This window comes from Neomonachus schauinslandi, chromosome 4, assembly GCF_002201575.2.
Source record: "Neomonachus schauinslandi chromosome 4, ASM220157v2, whole genome shotgun sequence".
Lineage (NCBI taxonomy): Eukaryota > Metazoa > Chordata > Mammalia > Carnivora > Phocidae > Neomonachus > Neomonachus schauinslandi.
Window position 1 is genome coordinate 89,648,009 of NC_058406.1, and position 20,094 is coordinate 89,668,102.

Genomic DNA, 20,094 nt, shown 5'->3' on the forward strand with positions numbered 1-20,094 from the left:
AAAATGTGATATATCACGTTGAATTAAGGATAAAAATCATATGATCATCTCAATAAATGCAGAAAAAGCATTTGACAAAATTCAACATCCTTTCAAGACTAAAACTCTCAAAAAGTTGGGTATAGAATGAATATAACTCAACATATTAAAGGCCATATATTACAAGCCCATAGCTAACATAATACTCAATGATTAAAGATTGAAAGCCTTTCCTTGAAGATCAGAAACAAGACAATGGTGACAATTCTTCTCACCAACCCTATACAACATAGTACTGAAAGTCCTAGCCTCAGCAAGAAAGAGAAATTAAAGGCATCCAGAGGCACCTGGGTGGCTCAGTTGGTTAAGCCTCTGACTCTTGATTTTAGTTCAGGGTCATTAGATCAAGCCCCACATCAGGCTCCATACCAAGTGTGGAGACTGCTTAAGATTCTCTCACTCCTGGGCGCCTGGGTGGCTCAGTTGGTTAAGCAACTGCCTTCGGCTCAGGTCATGATCCTGGAGTCCTGGGATCGAGTCCCGCATCGGGCTCCCTGCTCAGCAGGGAGTCTGCTTCTCCCTCTCCCATTCCCCCCTCTTGTGCTTGCTCTCTCTCTCAAATAAATAAATAAATAAAATCTTTAAAAAAAAAAAAAGATTCTCTCACTCCTTCTCCCTCTGCCCCTCCCTGCTCAATCTCTGTCTCTCTCTCTCTCTCTCTCAAAAAAAAAAAAAAAAAAAGCATCCAAATCAGAACAAAAGAAGTAAAATTGTCTCTGTTGCAAATGACATGATCTTATATATAAGAAATCCTAAAGACTCCACAAAAAAAAACTTAGAACTAATCAATGGAATCAGCAAAGTTGCAAGATACAAAATCAATATATAAAAACCAGTGGCATTTCTATACACTAACAACAAAATATCTGAAAAAGAAATACAGAAAACAATCTCATTTATAATAGCATCAAAAACAATAAAATAGTTAGGAATAAATTTAACCAAGGAGGTAAGAGACTTGCACACTGAAAACTAGATAACATTGATGAAAGAAATTGAGTATGACACAAATAAATGGAAAGATATACCATGCTCATGGACTGGAAGAATTAATATTGTTAAATGTCCACATACCCAAAGCCATCTATAGATTCAATGCAAGCCCTATCAAAATTCCAATGGCATTTTTCAGAGAAATAGAAAAAAAAAAATCCTAGAATGCATATGGAAACACAAAACTCAAATAGTGAAAGCAATCCTGAGAGAGAACAAAGCTGGAGGCATTATACTCCTTGATTTTAAGCTATACTACAAAGCTATAGTAATGAAAACAGTATGATACTGGCACAAAAACAGACACATAAACCAATGGAACAGAATTGAGAGCCCAGAAATAAACCCTCACATATATGGTAAACTCATAGTTGACAAAGGAGCCAAGAATATTCAATGGACAAAGAATAGTCTTTTAAAAGAATGATGTTGGGAAAACTGGTTAATCACATGCAGCAGAATAAAATTGGACCCTTACCTTAAACCACTCAGAAAAATTAACTCAAAATGGATTAAAAACTTAAACATAAGGTCTGAACCTGTAAAAATCCTTAAAATAAACAAGGAAAAAGCTGCTTGATATGGGTCTTGGCAATGACCTTTTGTATATGACACCAAGAGCATAATTAGCAAGAGCAAAAAGTATTTGTAAGCATCCAACTCTTGATTTCAGCTCAAGTCATGATCTCAGGGTCATGAGATGGAGCCCCAAATCAGGGCTCCACACTGAGCGTGGAACCTGCTTAAAATGCTCTCTCTCCCTCTGCCCTTCCCCTGCCTCTTGCTCTCTCTCTCTCTTTCTAAAAAGAAAACAAAAGGAAAAATTAATAAGAAGGTCTACATCAAACTTAAAAGCTTCTACACAGTAAAAGAAACAATCAGCAATATGAAAAAAGGCAACCTACAGAACAGCAGAAAATACCTACAAACCATATATCTGATTTGGGGTTAATATGCAAAATATATAAGGGTCTCATACAACTCAATAACAACAACAAAAAAACCAATCTAATGAAAAAAATGGGCAAAACAACAAAACAGGTATTTCTCAAAAAAAAAGACATACAAATGGCCAACATGTATATGAAAAGATGGTCCACATTACTAATCAACAGGGAAATGCAAATCAAAATCACAATGATACTACCTCTTGTTTGAATAGCAACTACCTACAAAACAAGAGATAACAAGTGTTAGTAAGGATGGAGAGAGAAGGGAAGGAACCCTTCTGCATTGTTGGTGGGAATTTAATTGGTATAACCACTATGGAAATCAGTATGAGTTTCCTCAAAATATTAAAAAAGAACTGTCATATCCAGAAATTCCACTTCTTGGTATAAAGCCAAAGGAAATGAAATCAGGATCTCAGGGGCGCCTGGGTGGCTCAGTTGGTTAAGCATCTGACTCTTGATTTCTGCTCAAGTCGTGATCTCAAGGTCCTGGGATTGAGCCCAAAGTCTGGCTCCCTGCTCAGCATGGAATCTGCTTGTTTCCCTCTCCCTCTGTCCCTCCCCGTGCTCGCCTAAGTGTGCGCTCTCTCTCACTCTCTCTCTCTCTCTCTCATTCTCCCTCCCTCGAATAAAGCATTTAAAAAAAAGAAATCGGGATCTCAAAAAGATATCTGTACCTCCAGGTTCATTGCAGCATTATTCACAAAAACCAAGTAATGGAAACAATCTAAGTGTCCACCTGTAGATGAATAAATAAAGAAGATGCAGTATATATACACAATGGTTTATTATTCAGCCATTAGAAAGAAGAAAATCCTGCTATTTGCAACAATATGGATGGACCTCAAGGACATTATGCTAAATGAAATAAGTCAAACAGAGAAAGAAAAACACTGCACAGTATCACTTAAATATGGAATCTAAAAAAAGGCAAATTCATAGAAACAGAGTAGAATGGTGGTTGCCAAGAGCTGGGAAATGAGGGAAATGGGAAGATGTTGGTCTAAGGACAAAAACCTCTGGTTATGAGGTGAATAAGTTTTGGGGACCAAATGTACAACAGCATGGTGATTACAGTTAATAATGTATTATATACTTGAAAGTTGCTAAGATAGTAAATCTTAAATGTTCTCACCACAAAAAAGAAATGGTAATTATGTGAGGGTTATGGAGGGAAATGTGACAATCGTTTCACAATACATACGTGTATCAGATATCATGTTGTACACCTTAACTTACACAATGTTGTATGTCAATTCTGCCTCAAAAAATCTTGAAAAAATAGAGAAAGATAAAGATAGACAATTTGTAGACAAGAACATGTGAATCTCTAGTATTTCTATGAAGACAAGTTAGAAATGCCCATTAAGACAAGATACCACTCTATACCCAACAGAGTGGAAAATATTAGAAAATTGGATAATACCAAGCAATATTCATGCATTGCTGGTGGCAATGTAAGCTGGTATAGAAAGTCATTTGGGAAATAACATGGCTATCTTTCATAGAATTAAGACTGGATAACCTCTGTAAAATTGCAAATGCATATTCGTTTTGACTCAGAAATCCAGGTGAAATTCTCTAAGGTACAAAAGAGGAAAGTTTTTTTGTTTGTTTGGTTTTTTTTGGTTTTTTTGTTTTTTGGATGAAGTTGGAGAAGATCTAGATGTCTATTACTAGGGAAATGGATAAAGAAGATGTGTTAAATGCATACCATGTAGTGGTTAGAAGCAATAAACTAGATGAATGCATAACAACAAGGACAAATCTTAAAATCATAACACCGAGTGAACAAAGCAAGAAATCAGTTGTGGACTTTAGCAGAATACTACCTATGTAAATTAAATACACACACACACACGAAACACTACATGATTCCTAAGAATATATACATATCCAAGACACAGACTACACATATTAATATAAGTGCCTATCATAATAAGTAACATTTATTGAAGACATATATTACCTGCCCAGCCCTTTTCTAAATTCACTAACTAATGTATTAATTTAATTCTCAAAACTCTTACCATTATTATCCCCAGTATATAACTGAGAAAACTGAGGCACAGAGGGATTATAAAGCTAGTGGGTGGCAGAAGTGAAATTCAACCCTAGACATCTGACTCTGAAGCCTATGCTCTTTGTCCTCCCCTATATTGTCTATGAAGAGGAGGATGCAAATAGTATGCCATGAATAAATGATTAACTTAACCCCCTGCATCGAGATCTAAAAAAGAAAAAACAAGTTTTTGATTAAAAAACCTCATTTGTTCCTCACAACTCTGAGTCAAGTCCTTACATAAAAAGAACAGATAGATTATATATTTGATCCTTTCTGATTCTGAAATTTTGAATCTTAATCTTTGACTTTACATTTCCCATGACAGAAAGCTAAGTGAGTATATCATCTCTGATATACTCTGTGAAAAAAGAAAAGTATATTATTTTTCCACTTTCCTAGGACAGTTAACTATATTAGAGTAATTTACTCTCAACACAAAGTAGGCCCTTTCAGTAGATGAGTATATACTTTAAGTTCTAGGTTTTAGTAAACAAAGAAATTATAGTAGCTATGTTTGTACATTTAATACTAATACTCATTGCTCAATTAGAACATTATAAGGAGAGAATATTGTTATTTTAGCCACTGAGGCTGGAAGTATTATAGAGGTTATGTAATCATAATAACAGCTATGACATTGTGACAAAATAAAAATAGATTAAAATACAAAGCAATCTTACAGTAGAATGCTTCCAGAAACGAGCAATTTCATCAATATTTGTTGCAGGATGAAGTAAAAAGTAGTACTTCCATTCATCCCAGTCTACTGTCATTGTTCCATCACTATCAATGCTGAAATTTAAAACAAAAATATTGCTTATAACATTTATAACAAATACTCTAAGAATAAGTACTAAGAATACTCTGTTGAGTATTTTAAAAGTTGCTAAGACAGTAGATCTTATGTTAATTGTTCTTATATGGAGACAACCTAAGGGTCTACCAACGGATGAATGGATAAAGAAAATGTGGTATGTGTGTGTGCATACAGACACACACACACACAATGTGTGTGTGGGCGCAGTGGAATATTATTCAGCCATAACAAAAGGAAATCTAGACATTTGAGAGAACATAGATGGACCTTGAGGGCATTTTGCTAAGTGAAATAAGTCGGACAGAGAAAGACAAATACCGTATGATCGCACCTGTAAGTGAAATCTTTAAAAAACCAAAGAGCTCATAGATAGAACAGATTGGTGGGTGGTTGCCAGAGGTAGAGGTTTAGGGGATGAGTGAAATGGGTAAGAGAGGTTGAAAGGTACAAACTTCAGTTATAAAGTAAGTCATGGGAATGTAATGTACAGCATGGTAACTATAGTTAATAATACTGTGCTGCATATTTTTAAAAGCTGATGAGAGTAAATCTTAAAAGTTCTCATCACAAGAAAAAAAAATTTAATTACATATGGTAACAGATGTTAACTAGACTTATTGTGATGATCATTTCACAATATATACAAATATCAGAACATTACATTGTACACCTGAAACTAATGTTATATGTCAATTATACCTCAATAAAAAAGAAATAAATTTAAGTTTTAACTATAAAAAAGTATTCTTATCACAAAAAAAATAGTTATAAATAAGACGGTGGGAGGAAACTTTTGGAAGGGATGGATATGTTTATTGCATAGATTGTGGTAATGGTTTCCTAGGTGTATACTTACCTCCAAACTCAACAAGTTGCATATATTAGTTATGTACAGTTTTTGTATGTCAAAAAAATTAAAAATTAAATTTTTTTAAATCAATTGCTTAAGAGAATTACACCTATTCTTTAAACTAAAGCAGGCAGAATTTTACTCTAGGGACTTTGTAACGTGTGAACACTTTATGATTTAGTCAATAGCATTCTCACAATTCAATAAATTTCTTAGGGATCTTTCTTATAACACTGTCAATAAAAGCTAATATTATCAAACCTAAAAAGAAAGGCAGGCAGGCAGGAAAGGAGGGAGGCAGGCAGGGAGGAAGGGGCTACACCTATAGCAATTAATTTCTACCATGGAATATTAAATAAAAATAAAAACTATCAAAAATAAGGATAAGGACTGACCTTTGTAGAATTTTTTTTGACTGAGCTTCAGAAATATTTATACCCAGTGATTTCAAAGCAGCAATTATTTCTGAAGTTTCTATTATTCCTTTAAAAAATGAAAAAATGTCAAATTAAATTATCTGAAAAGATAACAAGGCAAAATATACTTAGAATGCAATAGTCTTTAAAAAGTCCATGTTTTTTAGACCTATAATTCTATATTCACAACACAAAGGCTAAAAGCGCTGAAAACTAAAAGACTTTTTGTAAATTTGGCACCAAAACTCATTTGGTAGCCAATTATTTATCTGATTTTGTGTGATTATTCATTTGTTTCACTGAAGAAATATTCACGTTTATAATTGCATGGTGATGCCCCAAACCCCACCTGGAGTATTACATAATATATCATACACGCACTCTGTTGCTTTTCTAAAACCCAAATTCTAAATTTCTAAACACATTTTACCCTAAGGGTTTCCGATAAGAGATTTTAGATCTACAACAGATCTAGATTATTGTACCTACTTGGAAAAAATTAAAAAGCTAACTCTGAAGATCTGATTCAGGGGCATGAAAATAAGGCCACTCAACATTTTATAAGGTAAGTTTTTAAAGAAATAACATACTTAAAATATAATAGAACACAAACTCTTTTTAACACAACCATATCCCATGTTAAATACCTCGAGTCAACTGATATATTTAATACAAGCCTACTATGCATCTCAATCTCAAATTGCTGAATGTTGTGAAGGAGAAATTAAGTATTCCATATGCTCCTCAAACTCTAAAACATTTAACTCATCATGCTGCTCTCCAAGTCCAAAAAATCTTTGATGCCCCCCCCACCCGCACCAGCATGTAAAACAAAGAATTGAGGCTACTCATCTTTTAAAATATGAGGACATTTTCATGTTAAAAAAATCAACTTAATGTCACCTAGTTGTACAATCTATAACATCAAAAAACTACTATAAATTCAGTCACATCTTTATTTCATATTTTATGAACTATAGCTGCATCTGCATACATTTATAAATAGTATACATATGTATGAGACATATTGATTTACCCTATAGACAAAGCCCAGTATTCACACACAGAATTTCAGATTCTTTGTGATCACTCCAAGGCCCCTAGTGTTCCAAGTTCCACAGGGTAGAATTCATTGGTCTATTCCTTAGCCCAAAAATCAAACTTTTCTTCAATTGGGGAAACTGAATCCTCTGCTTTACATCCCATTACAATTCTCAAACACTATACTCATTAATTCAATAACTTAAAAAATTTTTTGAAAGTATACTATTAAAATCACTCTGTTAAATGTGAAAGAAGCCAGAGATTAATAAAACAACCCCTGAAGAGCTTACTAGCTTGTATGGATGAACTACTTATTTTAAAAATATATTGCACTGTGCTAACTATGTGTTATAGAAGAGTTATGAATAAAAAGCAATGCAGGGATAAATAAGAATTAAAAACAAAAGTCACAAATGAAGTACTATAAAGGATAAACAAGAGACCACCAAAGAAACAAAAAAAGCATTTCAGCAAAAGGTACAGTATGAGTGAGGTACACTTACTTGCTTAATAAAATTGATTGAGAACTTACATACGGTACTAGAAAGCAGGTTAGTAGCTACTTTGGAGGGTGGTGGTGATTTGGATGGGACAAAAAGGGACACTCCTGAGATGCTAGTAATATTCTGCTTCTTAATCTGGATGCTATTTCCATGTTGTATGTTTGCCTCAGGAAAATTCATGGAGCTTTTACTTAGAATTTATGCACATTGCTATATATGTTATATGTCAATGAAATCTTCCCCCCCAAAATACTAAGTTAGAGCTAAACCTGAAATGCTATATAAACCAGTTCTGACCTTGACTGACAATTTCCTAATTCTGCCTTTGTTCAAACTACGATCTCTCTGCTCAAGAAACCCCTTCGTTCTTTTTTTTTTTAAGATTTATTTATTTATTTATTTGAGAGAGAGAGAGAGAATGGCCCTGCGAGCTGGGGGAGGGGCAGAGAGAGAGAAACTCAAGCAGACTCCCCACTGAGCACAGAGCCCAACACAGGGTTTGATCCCACAACCCTAAGATCATGACCTGGGCCGAAACCAAGAGTAGGATGCTCAACTGACTGAGCCACCCAGGTGTCCCTCAAGAAACCCTTTCTTTTCAATTCTGTTTATGTATTGATCCAGCACAAATCTAAACTGTCCCTGGGCACAATTAAGCTCTCCCTATATCGCTTCTACAGTAACTATCATAGTCCGTCTTGTGTATGTTTATTCTTAATTCACCCAAAATTGTTTACTTCTGAAGACCTTTGTTAACACAGTTCCAAGTGCAATAGTTCACATATAGTGCTCAAAAACTGTTTGCTTCATTGAACTAAAATACATCGAGTAATTTTTACCTGAAAGAAGCTAAAAATCCAAGCTTAGATGTAGAAAAAAATTAGGTAATGAGATCCAGAATATTATCAAGGCCTATGAACTGAAAAGGAGATTCAAAATTGTCTTTAATTATATGCAGCTAGCTTTCACTGAGAATATAGACTTGAAATGAATTCAACAGAATAACAGTTGTTAGATGGATAGAGAGGAGGACCACAACCATTCCAGCATTGCAAACCAGGGAGAAATGCAAAATATTCCATCCCTGTACCAGCAATTTATTGCTAAGTAACAAACTATCCCAAAATTTAGTGTTTTAAAAAAGATGTCTTTGATTATGGGTATGCAATCTGAACTTGACTCAACTCACTGGTTCTTGTGCTGGTCTTGCCTGAGCCACTCTTGTGAATTCATTCATTTGAAGGTTTGTTCAACTACCGTCGGAAATCCAAGATGGCTTCACTCATGTCTGTTACCTCAGATGGAAATGTAGAACAATTGAGAACTAAATGAGCAATCTCTCCCGTTGGGTAACTAGATCTCTTTTCTGGTGGCTCAGGATGTTAAGAAAGAGTATTCCACGAGGACAAGCTCCAATATGCCAGTACTTATTAAGCCTTGCTAATGCCCTAACGACTGAAGTAAGTCAAAATGGCCAAGCCCAGGCCTGTGTGGTTCACAAGGCTAACACAAAGGCATACATCCTGGGAGATGTGGCTCACTGGGAGAGCCAATGGAAATCAAAATGTTTAACCTTCCTTAGCCTCAGTGTTCTCATCTGTAAAATGCAGCTGCTATAATGACTTGTAGGAGACAAAAATAAGATATAGAAAATAAAATCCAATAAATGTTAGTTCTTTTCCTACCGTTTCTTCAATCCCCAAAAAACTCCATCTAAAAAAGAATTCAATAATTACTTCATTCACATCATTATAACCGCATTCCATGGACACTTTGGCTGAACAGGAGCAGGAGCTCAGATACTACTTAGTGAGAGAAGTTAAATAGATCAGATCACATCAGGGCTTGCGCACGTCCTTCCAGTGAGTTTGATAGTACACCAGCCCACGTGCATCCTCTTGTCTCCAGTGAATGGCATAAGGCCTGGAAAGCCTCCTGGGGGACAGAAAGCAGGTGGTTAAAATTGATTTTGCATACTATTAATTTTTAACAAATATAATGTGTGATGAGCTGGGAGAGTCCCAACAGGAACAATGATGTCAGGAAGGAAAAGCAGAGGAAGTGAGCCAGATCCAGTGAGCCAGATCCAGTAATAGAATTCAGAAGGAAATGTTGGCTCCAGGGTCAAAGACACACACCTGATACAAGAAACTACCCTAGCCCAGCCAATCTGGAAGCACTTGGACACTCTGGAAGAAAGTGACTGCACATTCATATGAATTGAGAAAGCTTATACGTTGAGGCCCCGAATATTCTGGTATTATCAGACACTTGATTAAGCATAACAGTCGGGAGGAGTTTCCTATGGCTGCATAACTAAGTACCATAATCTGGTAGCTTAGAACAAAAGGAATTTATGGTCTCACAGTTCTGGAGACCAGAAGTCTGAAATCAAGGTGTCAGCAGGGCCATGCTCCCTCTGAAGATGCCAGGGAAGGATCTGTTCTGTGCTTCTCTCTGAGCTTCTGGTAGCTGCAGTTGTTCCTTGGCTTGTTGAAGCATCACCCCATTCCTGATCCCATCACACCAAATAGCCACTTCACATCATGTTCCTCTGTGCATATCTGCCTCTGTGTCCAAGTTTCCCCTTTATATGACACCAGTCATATTAGATATTGGGCATTACCCTAATGGTGTCATTTTAACATGATTACTTCTGTAAAGACCTGTTTCCAAGTAAGGTCACAGTCTGAGGTATGGGAGGCTCAATGTATCTCTTCTAGGGTGCACACAATTCAACCCATACCAGAGGATGTATTCCCTTTTCCACCCACAAAAAGCATGCTGGTGAAAGTAAATTGGCTGAGCTCTACACAAAAGTGGTCACTGAAGCAACAACAGTGATGACACAGAAAGCAGGCAGCCCGATCAGACCTCGCACCTCTGCTAGAGCCTAAGCTCTGCAGTCCAGGTGGGCAGGAGCCCTGGTGCCAAGAGTAGAGCTTCATACCAACTGTCACAGCTCAGAACAAATGAAGCCCATGGGAATTTGGACAGTAGCTCTACCAGAATGGTACCTCCACAGGACTTTGAGGACTGAACTGTGATATTCCAGCTTGACTAGTCAAGGCAGAAATGAAAAGATCTATATTGCTAATCACTGTATTACTTTCGGATTTCCACCTTGCCTCAGAAAAAGTATTCTCTTTATTACCAAGAGCTACAAGCACTGATTTGCAGCTTTACCAGAGACAATAATAGCATTATGTTTTTACTAATTATCTGATTTCATTGATTATCTGACACAGTGGATTTTCAGCTTACAAATGTTGATCACGGTGGTAACCACCAGTAACAGGTGAAATTCCAGAATAGCACAAGAGCAGAACTATTGGGAAAAGATCAGCAGCAATTGAGGACCAGTTCTAATTGAAAGACATTAGTAAGTAGTACCTCTAAAGCTTCTGGGCACTATTTCTTTCTTTCTTTTTTTTTAAAGATTTTATTTATTTATTTGAGAGAGAAAGAATGAGGCACAGAGAGAGCATGAGAGGGGGAGGGTCAGAGGGAGAAGCAGACCCCCTGCTGAGCAGGGAGCCCGATGCGGGACTCGATCCCGGGACTCCAGGATCATGACCTGAGCTGAAGGCAGTTGCTTAACCAACTGAGCCACCCAGGCACCCTGGGCACTATTTCAATAGCAGGACCCAGAAAGTCCTAAACTTCTTTCTGAAAAAGTGAATGGAAGCTTGAAGCACTGCAATTTGGGTATCACAGGTCACTAAAGCCTGTGACATTCAGGATACATTTTGTTTTACCCAAGAATCAATCAGTACAATCCTTTAAATAGCTTCTCTGGTACACTTAGAATTTTTCAATTAACAAAAACTAAATTTCTGAAAACTTAAAAATCCATGTGTTCCTTAAATAGGGTGTAATTAGGTTCTAATTACCCATGGTTGATTAGCCACATATGGATGCGGAAATGGTATTCTACTTTTACCTACAGTCTTTATGATTTAAGGGTTTGTGACAAAGTACACCTTTCCTCTGTAAATCAGTATGGATATTTATCACAACACTATGTATAAGAGTACAAATTTGGAAACATCCCAAATGTCTTAAAATACAGGAATGATTAGATAAGTCTACTCATAAATGGAATATTTCAGAGTCATTAAAAACTATGTGAAGAATATTAAATGAAATGAAAATGCTTACATTATAACATTAAAAGAAAAAAGTAGGACATCAAACTATATGTAGTGTGACTATAATTTCATTTAAAGAGAGAAAGAGGGATGCCTGGGTGGCTCAGTCGGTTAAGCATCTGCCTTAGGCTCAGGTCATGATCCCAGAGTCCTGGGATCAAGCCCCACATGGGGCTCCTTGCTCGGCAGGGAGCCCGCTTCTCCCTCTCCCTCTGCCTGCCGCTCCCCCTGCTTGTGCTCTCTCTCTCTCTAATAAATAAAATCTTTTTTTTAAAAAGTGTATGCTGGGGCGCCTGGGTGGCTCAGTCGGTTAAGCAGCTGCCTTCGGCTCAGGTCATGATCCCAGGGTCCTGGGATCGAGCCCCGCATTGGGCTCCCTGCTCAGCAGAGAGCCTGCTTCTCCCTTTCCCTCTGCCTGACGCTCTGCCTACTTGTGCTATCTCTCTGTCAAATAAATAAATTTTTAAAAATCTTAAAAAAAAAAGTGTATGCTTAAAAAAGAGAGAGAGAAAGAGAAACCAAGAAAGAAAAAGTCTAGAAGAAACTATAAAAATATATTAAAATGTTAAACCTGATCTCCAGACAGCAGGGTTACAAGTAACTTTTACTTTCTTTTAAGATCTTTGTGTTATCTAACTTTCCTGCAACCAAAATATTTTCAAAATCAGCAAGTAAACAATGGCATTTTTTTAAATTACCATGATACTTTCAGCTCATACATTGCAAAAGAGTGGAGAGGCCTTGGGGCGCCTGGGTGGCTCAGTCGTTAAGCGTCTGCCTTCAGCTCAGGTCATGATCCCAGAGTCCTGGGATCAAGCCCTGCATCAGGCTCCCTGCTCAGCGGGAAGCCTGCTTCTCCCTCTCCCACTCCCCCTGCTTGTGTTCCCTCTCTCACTGTGTCTCTTTCTGTCAAATAAATAAAATCTTCAAAAAAAAATTAAAAAAAAAAAAAGAGTGGAGAGACCTACTCCCTAAGCCAAGAAGCTTTAAATTCAGAGGACAAATTATTTTATTAAAAAAATAGTAACCAGGAGCGCCTGGGTGACTCAGTCAGTTAAGTGTCTGCCTTCAGCTCGGGTCGTGATCCCGAGGTCCTGGGATGGAGCCCTGCATCAGGCTCCCTGCTCAGCGGGGATTCTGCTTCTCCCTCTCCCTCTGCCCCTCCCCCTGCTTGTGCTCTCTCTCTCAAATAAATAAATTAAATCTTTAAAAATATAGTAACCACACAAAAACTTTAACACTAATAAATATAGTTTATATAATATTCTCCAAAAGAAAAAATTACTACTAGACATGCAATAGAAATAACTGAATCTCTGATGGTACGAGGAAGTTAAAGGCTGATAAAACAATGTCCTTTAGTACTGACAATTATTATTCGTGTTAAGCTAATTGTAATAAAACACAAACACACACCATCATTATTTTTGTCCAGACTATTAAATGCCAGCCTCATTTTTTTCTCGTGGTCTTTAAGGTACTGCAAAAATTCTCCAAAGTCCAATCTTGAATCCTCATTGGTATCTCCAGCTTTAAAAATGCCCTACAAGAAAGAAGAAACTCATTGCAGAGACATATTGCAAGTAAACCCACTGTAGCATGCTAACATCGGCACATTTCACACATATTAATTATTGTCTTAGTTTTTCAGTCACAGATACAAGACTAAGAACATTTGTGATTTTTTAACTTGTGCAATACTAGAGTCAATAACCACGTCATTCCACATAATTCTGAATTTATAAGTAGGTATTTACCAGAGGTAAACAGTGAATGCCAATTGCCTTGAGAGAAGAAAGATACTAAGATACATAATCTTTGCCATCAGAGACCTCACACTCTATTAACTAAATGAGAGAAAATACTTAAATTTCTAGGAGGACTTAAGATGGTGGAGTAGTAGGGGGACCCTGGGCTTCCTCCTCCCTGGAACACAGCTAGCTCAACATCAAATCATTTTGAACACCTAGGAAATCAATCTGAGGATTAAGAAAACAATCTGCACAATTGGAGGGAGAGAACATGGCAGATGTGAGTTTCAGAGCCATGAATTGGGGGAGAAAAAAGCTGCGGTGCCACAGAGGAGAGGGAGCACTTTTCTTGGAACAAAGTTGGGGAGGGAGGGAGAGAGTAGCGGGAGGGTCTGTGCAAGACGTTGTGGTGTGGGAATCCCCTGCGTGACACTGGGAGAGAAAGCTCCCCTTCCCAGAGTACATTTGGAAGGGGGTTTTTTTTTTTTAAGATTTTTTTTTTATTCATTTGAGAGAGAGATAGAAACAGCAACAAAGAGCAGGAGCAGGGAGGAGAGGGAAAAGCAGGCTCCCCGCCGAGCAGGGAGCCTGACATGGGGCTCGATCCCAGGACCCCCAAATCACAACCCGAGCCAAGGCAGAAGCCAACTGACTGAGCCACCCAGGGGCCCCTGGAAGAGGGTTTTTGCCTCTCCAAGGACAAAAGGCCCACCAGGCACCACAGAGCAGCAGTTCAACAGCAGGGGACAGAGGTGCAGGCAGAGGGCTGATAACCTGGGTCATAGCTTTTCCCTGTGTCTCACCATAGACTCCAGCCACCTGTGCAGCCTAGGCAACTGCTTTTCTGGTACTGAACAGTGCCAGGCGCAATGCTGTGAGGCTCTTCTCCAGGGGAGGGAACAGGTCCACACCTTGCTGTGCCCTGTAAAATACGGAGTTTTGAAACCCAGCCATGGGCCAAAGATAAAACATAGAAGAACTGTGGTGCCAGGCATGCCCACAGCCAGCCACAGACAGATTGAGGGCATGGATCTGATGAAAGCCTGCGGCAGAGGAAAGGAGATTGTTCTCTTTTCTGTGAGGGCTGCCTAAACAGGGAGGCTGTGAGTACCCCTCCCTGGAGATGAGAGGGCGGGGTGACACCATCTTCCACCCCCACACGCACACCCTGTCAGACTTCAGAGAGAAACACAGCACCTCCAGTGGAGGCTGGAGTCCCTTACACCAAATCCTGGCCCCCTGCGCCTGGCAAGGGCATCTTTCCAAGGGCAGTTCTGACTGTGAGACAGAGCAGCGGGCCCCTCCCTCAGAAGACCAACACAGGCCCCCCTCATGTACCAGGTCTACCGATCACAGAGTGCTCCCAAGTCTCAGCTTCAGTTCTGGTGGAACTGGTTTTTTATTTTTTCTTTCCCTTTTTTCTTTTTTTCTTTGGAATCAGGCTCATAGTTTTTTGTTCATTTGTTGGTTTGTTTATTTGTTTCCTTTTCTCACTTTTTGGATCAGGCTTTTTTCTTTTCTTTTTTCCTTCTTTCTTTATCTTTGGACTCAGGCTTATACTTTTTTGTTTGTCTGTTTGTTGTTCCTTTTCCTTTTCTCTTTCCTTGGATCAGGACTTTTTTGCCCTTTTTTAGACATATCTTAACAAACAAATCAAAGCACACCTAGTTAAAAGTCCAAACACTCCCCACTGCAAGGAAGGAGGACCTCTGCAGAGGACTGACCTGTGGAAAAGAGCAGCCAAAACACAATAGCAGAGTGCACACAGCATACACCAGAAACACTTCCTGAAATGCCAGGCCCTGGACAGTGTATGACCCCTTCTTTTTTTTTTTTTCCATTCAATACGTGCCCTCTTTAATACTCATCACCAGGCTAACCCATCCCCCCACCCCCCTCCCCTCTAGAACCCTCAATTTCCTTCTCAGAGTCCATAGTCTCTCATGGTTCGTGTATGACCCCCTCTTAATATAGTATTACTCTCAGGAGTAGGAAACATAACAAGCCTTCATAACATGTGAAAGACAGAAACTTAGACATAATGACAAGATGGAGGAATTCTCCCCAAAAGAAAGATCAAGAAGAAAGCACAGCCAGGGATTTACCCAAAACAGATATAAGCAATATATCTTTTTTTTTCTTTTTTTTTCATTGTTTTTTTTTATTCTTATGTTAATCCCCATACATTACATCATTAGATTTAGATGTAGTGTTCCATGATTCATTGTTTGTGCATAACACCCAGTGCTCCATGCAGAATGTGCCCTCCTCAATACCCACCACCAGGCTAACCCATCCTCCCACCCCCCTCCCCTCTAGAACCCTCACTTTGTTTTTCAGAGTCCATCGTCTCTCATGGTTCGTCTACCCCTCCAATTTCCCCCGCTTCATTCTTCCCCTCCTGCTACCTTCTTCTTTTTTTTTTTCTTAACATATATTGCATTATTTGTTTCAGAGGTACAGATCTGAGAGTCAACAGTCTTGCACAATTCACAGCACTCACCATAGCACATACCCTCCCCAGTGTCTATCACCCAGTCACCCCATCCCTCCCACCCCACCCCCCACTCCAGCAACCCTCAGTTTGTTTCCTGCGATTAAGAACTCTTCATATCAGTGAGATCATATGATACATGTCTTTCTCTGTTTGACTTATTTCGCTCAACATAATACCCTCCAGTTCCATCCACATCGTTGCAAATGGCAAGATCTCATTCCTTTTGATGGCTGCATAATATTCCATTGTATATATATACCACATCTTCTTTATCCATTCATCTGTCGATGGACACCTTGGCTCTTTCCACAGTTTGGCTATTGTGGACATTGCTGCTATAAACATCGGGGTGCACGTACCCTTTCGGATCCCTACATTTGTATCTTTGGGGTAAATACCCAGTAGTGCAATTGCTGGATCATATGGTAGCTCTATTTTCAACTTTTTGAGGAACCTCCATACTGTTTTCCAGAGTGGCTGCACCAGCTTGCATTCCCACCAACAGTGTAGGAGGGTTCCCCTTTCTTCGCATCCCTGCCAACATCTGTCATTTCCTGACTTGTTAATTTTAGCCATTCTGACTGGTGTGAGGTGGTATCTCATTGAGGTTTTGATTTGGATTTCCCTGATGCCGAGCGATATTGAGCACTTTTTCATGTGTCTGTTGGCCGTTTGGATGTCTTCTTTGGAAAAATGTCTGTTCATGTCTTCTGCCCATTTCTTGATTGGATTCTTTGTTCTTTGGGTGTTGAGTTTGATGAGTTCTTTATAGATTTTGGATACTAGCCCTTTATCTGATATGTCATTTGCAAATATCTTCTCCCATTCTGTTGGTTGTCTTTTGGTTTTGTTGACTGTTTCCTGTGCTTTGCAAAAGCTTTTTATCTTGATGAAGTCCCAATAGTTCATTTTTGCCCTTGCTTCCCTTGCCTTTGGCAATGTTTCTAGGAAGAAGTTGCTTCGGCTGAGGTCAAAGAGGTTGCTGCCTGTGTTCTCCTTTAGGATTTTGATGGACTCCTGTCTCACATTGAGGTCTTTCAACCATTTGGAGTCTATTTTTGTGTGTGGTGTAAGGAAATGGTCCAGTTTCATTCTTCTGCATGTGGCTATCCAATTTTCCCAACACCATTTGTTGAAGAGACTGTCTTTTTTCCATTGGACATTCTTTCCTGCTTTGTCAAAGATGAGTTGACCATAGAGTTGAGGGTCCATTTCTGGGCTCTCTATTCTGTTCCATTGATCTATGTGTCTGTTTTTGTGCCAGTACCATACTGTCTTGATGATGACAGCTTTGTAATAGAGCTGGAAGTCCGGAAGCAATATATCTTAACAATAATTTAGAACAACAGTCATAAAAATACTAGCTGGGCTTGAAAGAAGCATAGAAGACACCAGAGAAACACTGGCTGCAGAGATAAAAGACCTAAAAACTTGTCGGGCCAAAATAAAAACATCTATAACTGAGATGCAAAACCGACTGGATGTAATCACAATGATGATGGAAGAGGCAGAGGATCAAATAGGTAATACAGAAGATAAAATTATGGAAAATAATGAAGCTGAAAAGAAGAGGGAAAGACAATTATTAGATCAAGAATATAGACTTAGGGAACTCAGCAATTCCACAAAATGCAATAATATCCGTATCCTAAGAGTCCCAGAAGAAGAGCAGGAAAAAGGGGCAGAAGGTTTATTTGAACAAATTATAGCTGAGAACTTCCCTAATCTGGGGAAGGCAACAGGCATTCAAGTCCAAGAGGCACAGAGAACTCCCCTCAAAATCAACAACAACAAAAAAAGTCAACACCAAGACATATAGTGAAACTTGCAAAGTACAAAGATAAAGAGAGAATTCTGAAAGCAGCCAGGGACTAAAAGTCCTTAAACTATAAGGGTAGCCACATAAGGTTAACAGCCGATCTGACCACAGAAATTTGGTAGGCCAGAAGAGAGTGGCATGATATATTCAACGTACTGAATGGGAAAAATATGCAGCCAAAAATACTATATCCAGCAAGACTGTCAGTCAGAATAGAAGGAAAGACAAAGAGTTTCCAAGACAAGCAAAGACTAAATGAGTTCATGAACACAAAACCAGCTCTGCAAGAAATATTAAAGGGGACACCTTTTTTTTTTTTTTTAAAGATTTTATTTATTTATTTGAGAGAGAAAGAATGAGACAGAGAGAGCATGAGAGGGGGGAGGGTCAGAGGGAGAAGCAAACTCCCTGCTGAGCAGGGAACCTGATGCAGGACTTGATCCCAGGACTCCAGGATCATGACTTGAGCCGAAGGCAGTCACTTAACCAACTGAGCCACCCAGGCGGCCCTAAAGGGGACACTTTCTGCAGGAAAGAGACAGCAAAAGCAACAAAGACTAGAAAGGAACAATCTACAGGATCAGTGACTTTATAGGTAATACAATGGTGCTAAATTCATATCTATCAATAATCACTGTGAATGTAAATGGACTAAATAATCCAATCAAAAGACATAGGGTAAAGATCCATCAACAATATGCTGCTTACAAGAGGCTCATTTTAGGGGCACCTGGGTGGCTCAGTTGGTTAATCATCTACCTTCAGCTCAGGTCATGATCCTGGGGTTCTGAGATCGAGTCCTGAGGAAGTCTGCTTCTCCCTCTCCCTTTGCCCCTGCCCTCTGCTCATGCTCTCTCTCTCACTTTCTCTCTCTCAAATAAATAAATAAAGCATTTTTTAAAAAAAAGACTCAGACCCAAAGACACCTCCAGACTGAAAGTGAGGGGGTGGAGAACAATCTATCATGCTAATGGACATCAAAAGAAAGCTGGAGTAGCCATACTTATATCAAACTAGATTTTAAACCAATGTCTGTAATAAGAGATGAAGAAGGGCACTACTTCATAATAAAGGGGTCTATCCAACAAGAGAATCTAACAATTATAAATATTTATGCCCCAACTTGGGAGCAGCCATATATAAATCAATTACTAACAAACTTAAAGAAACTCATTGATAATAATACAATAATAGTAAAGGACTTTAACACCCCACTCACAACAATGAAGAGATCTTCTAAGCAGAAGATCAACAAGGAAACAATGGCTTTCAATGACACACTGGACCAGATGGACTTTACAGACACATTCAAAACATTTCATCCTAAAGCAGCAGAATGCACATTATTGTCGAGTGCACATGGAACATTCTCCAGAGAAGATCACATATTGGTTCACAAATCAGGCCTCAACCAGTACAAAAAGAAAATACCATGCATATTTTCAGACCACAACGCTATGAAACTTGAAGAACACAATTTGGAAAGAACAAAGAACACAAGAACAAGAACACACAAAAACAAATTTGGAAAGACCACAAATACTTAGGGGTTAAAGAGCATCCCCACTAAAGAATGAATGGGTTAACCAGAAAACTAAAGAAGAAATTTAAAAATACATGGAAACAAAGAAAACACAAGAGTCCAAACCTTTGGGACGCAGCAAAGGCAGTCATAAGAGGTAAGTATATAGCAATACAGGCATTCCTCAACAAGCAAGAAAAGTCTCAAATCACAATCTAACCTTACACCTAAAGGAGCTGGAAAAAAAGAACAGCAAATAAGGACTAGAACCAGCAAAAAAAAAGGGGAATAATTAAGATTAGAGCAGAAATAAATGATATAGAAATCAAAAAATCTGTAGTACAGATCAATGATACCAAGAGCTGGTTCTTTGAAAGAATTAACCAGATTGATAAACCCCGGCTAGACTTATCAAAAAGTAAAGAGAAAGGACCCCAGTAAATAAAATCATGAATGAGAGAGGAGAGATCACAACCAACACCACAGAAATACAAACAGTTATAAGAGAATATTTATACACTAACCAATTGGACAATCTGGAAGAAATGGATAAATGCCTAGAAACATATGAACTACCAAAACTGAAACAGGAGAAATATAAAATTTGAGCGGACCCATAACCAGCAAAGAAATTTAATCAGTAATCAAAAATCTCCCAACAAACAAGAGTCCAGGGC

The 20,094-nt window shown here is 38.5% G+C and overlaps 1 protein-coding gene across 1 annotated transcript in view; it reads right to left on the reverse strand.

The window, feature by feature from the left end:
- The window catches only part of LOC110580459 (calcium-binding mitochondrial carrier protein SCaMC-1-like), a 51,533-nt gene that overhangs the window by 18,229 nt on the left and 13,210 nt on the right, over positions 1 to 20,094 (reverse strand). The window contains exons 2-4 of the mRNA XM_021690163.1: positions 13,245 to 13,371; positions 6,110 to 6,197; positions 4,728 to 4,839 (exon numbers count right to left, since the gene is read on the reverse strand). Of these exons, the coding sequence (XP_021545838.1) occupies positions 4,728 to 4,839; positions 6,110 to 6,197; positions 13,245 to 13,371 (327 nt within the window). The remainder of the gene's footprint in view (positions 1 to 4,727; positions 4,840 to 6,109; positions 6,198 to 13,244; positions 13,372 to 20,094) is intronic.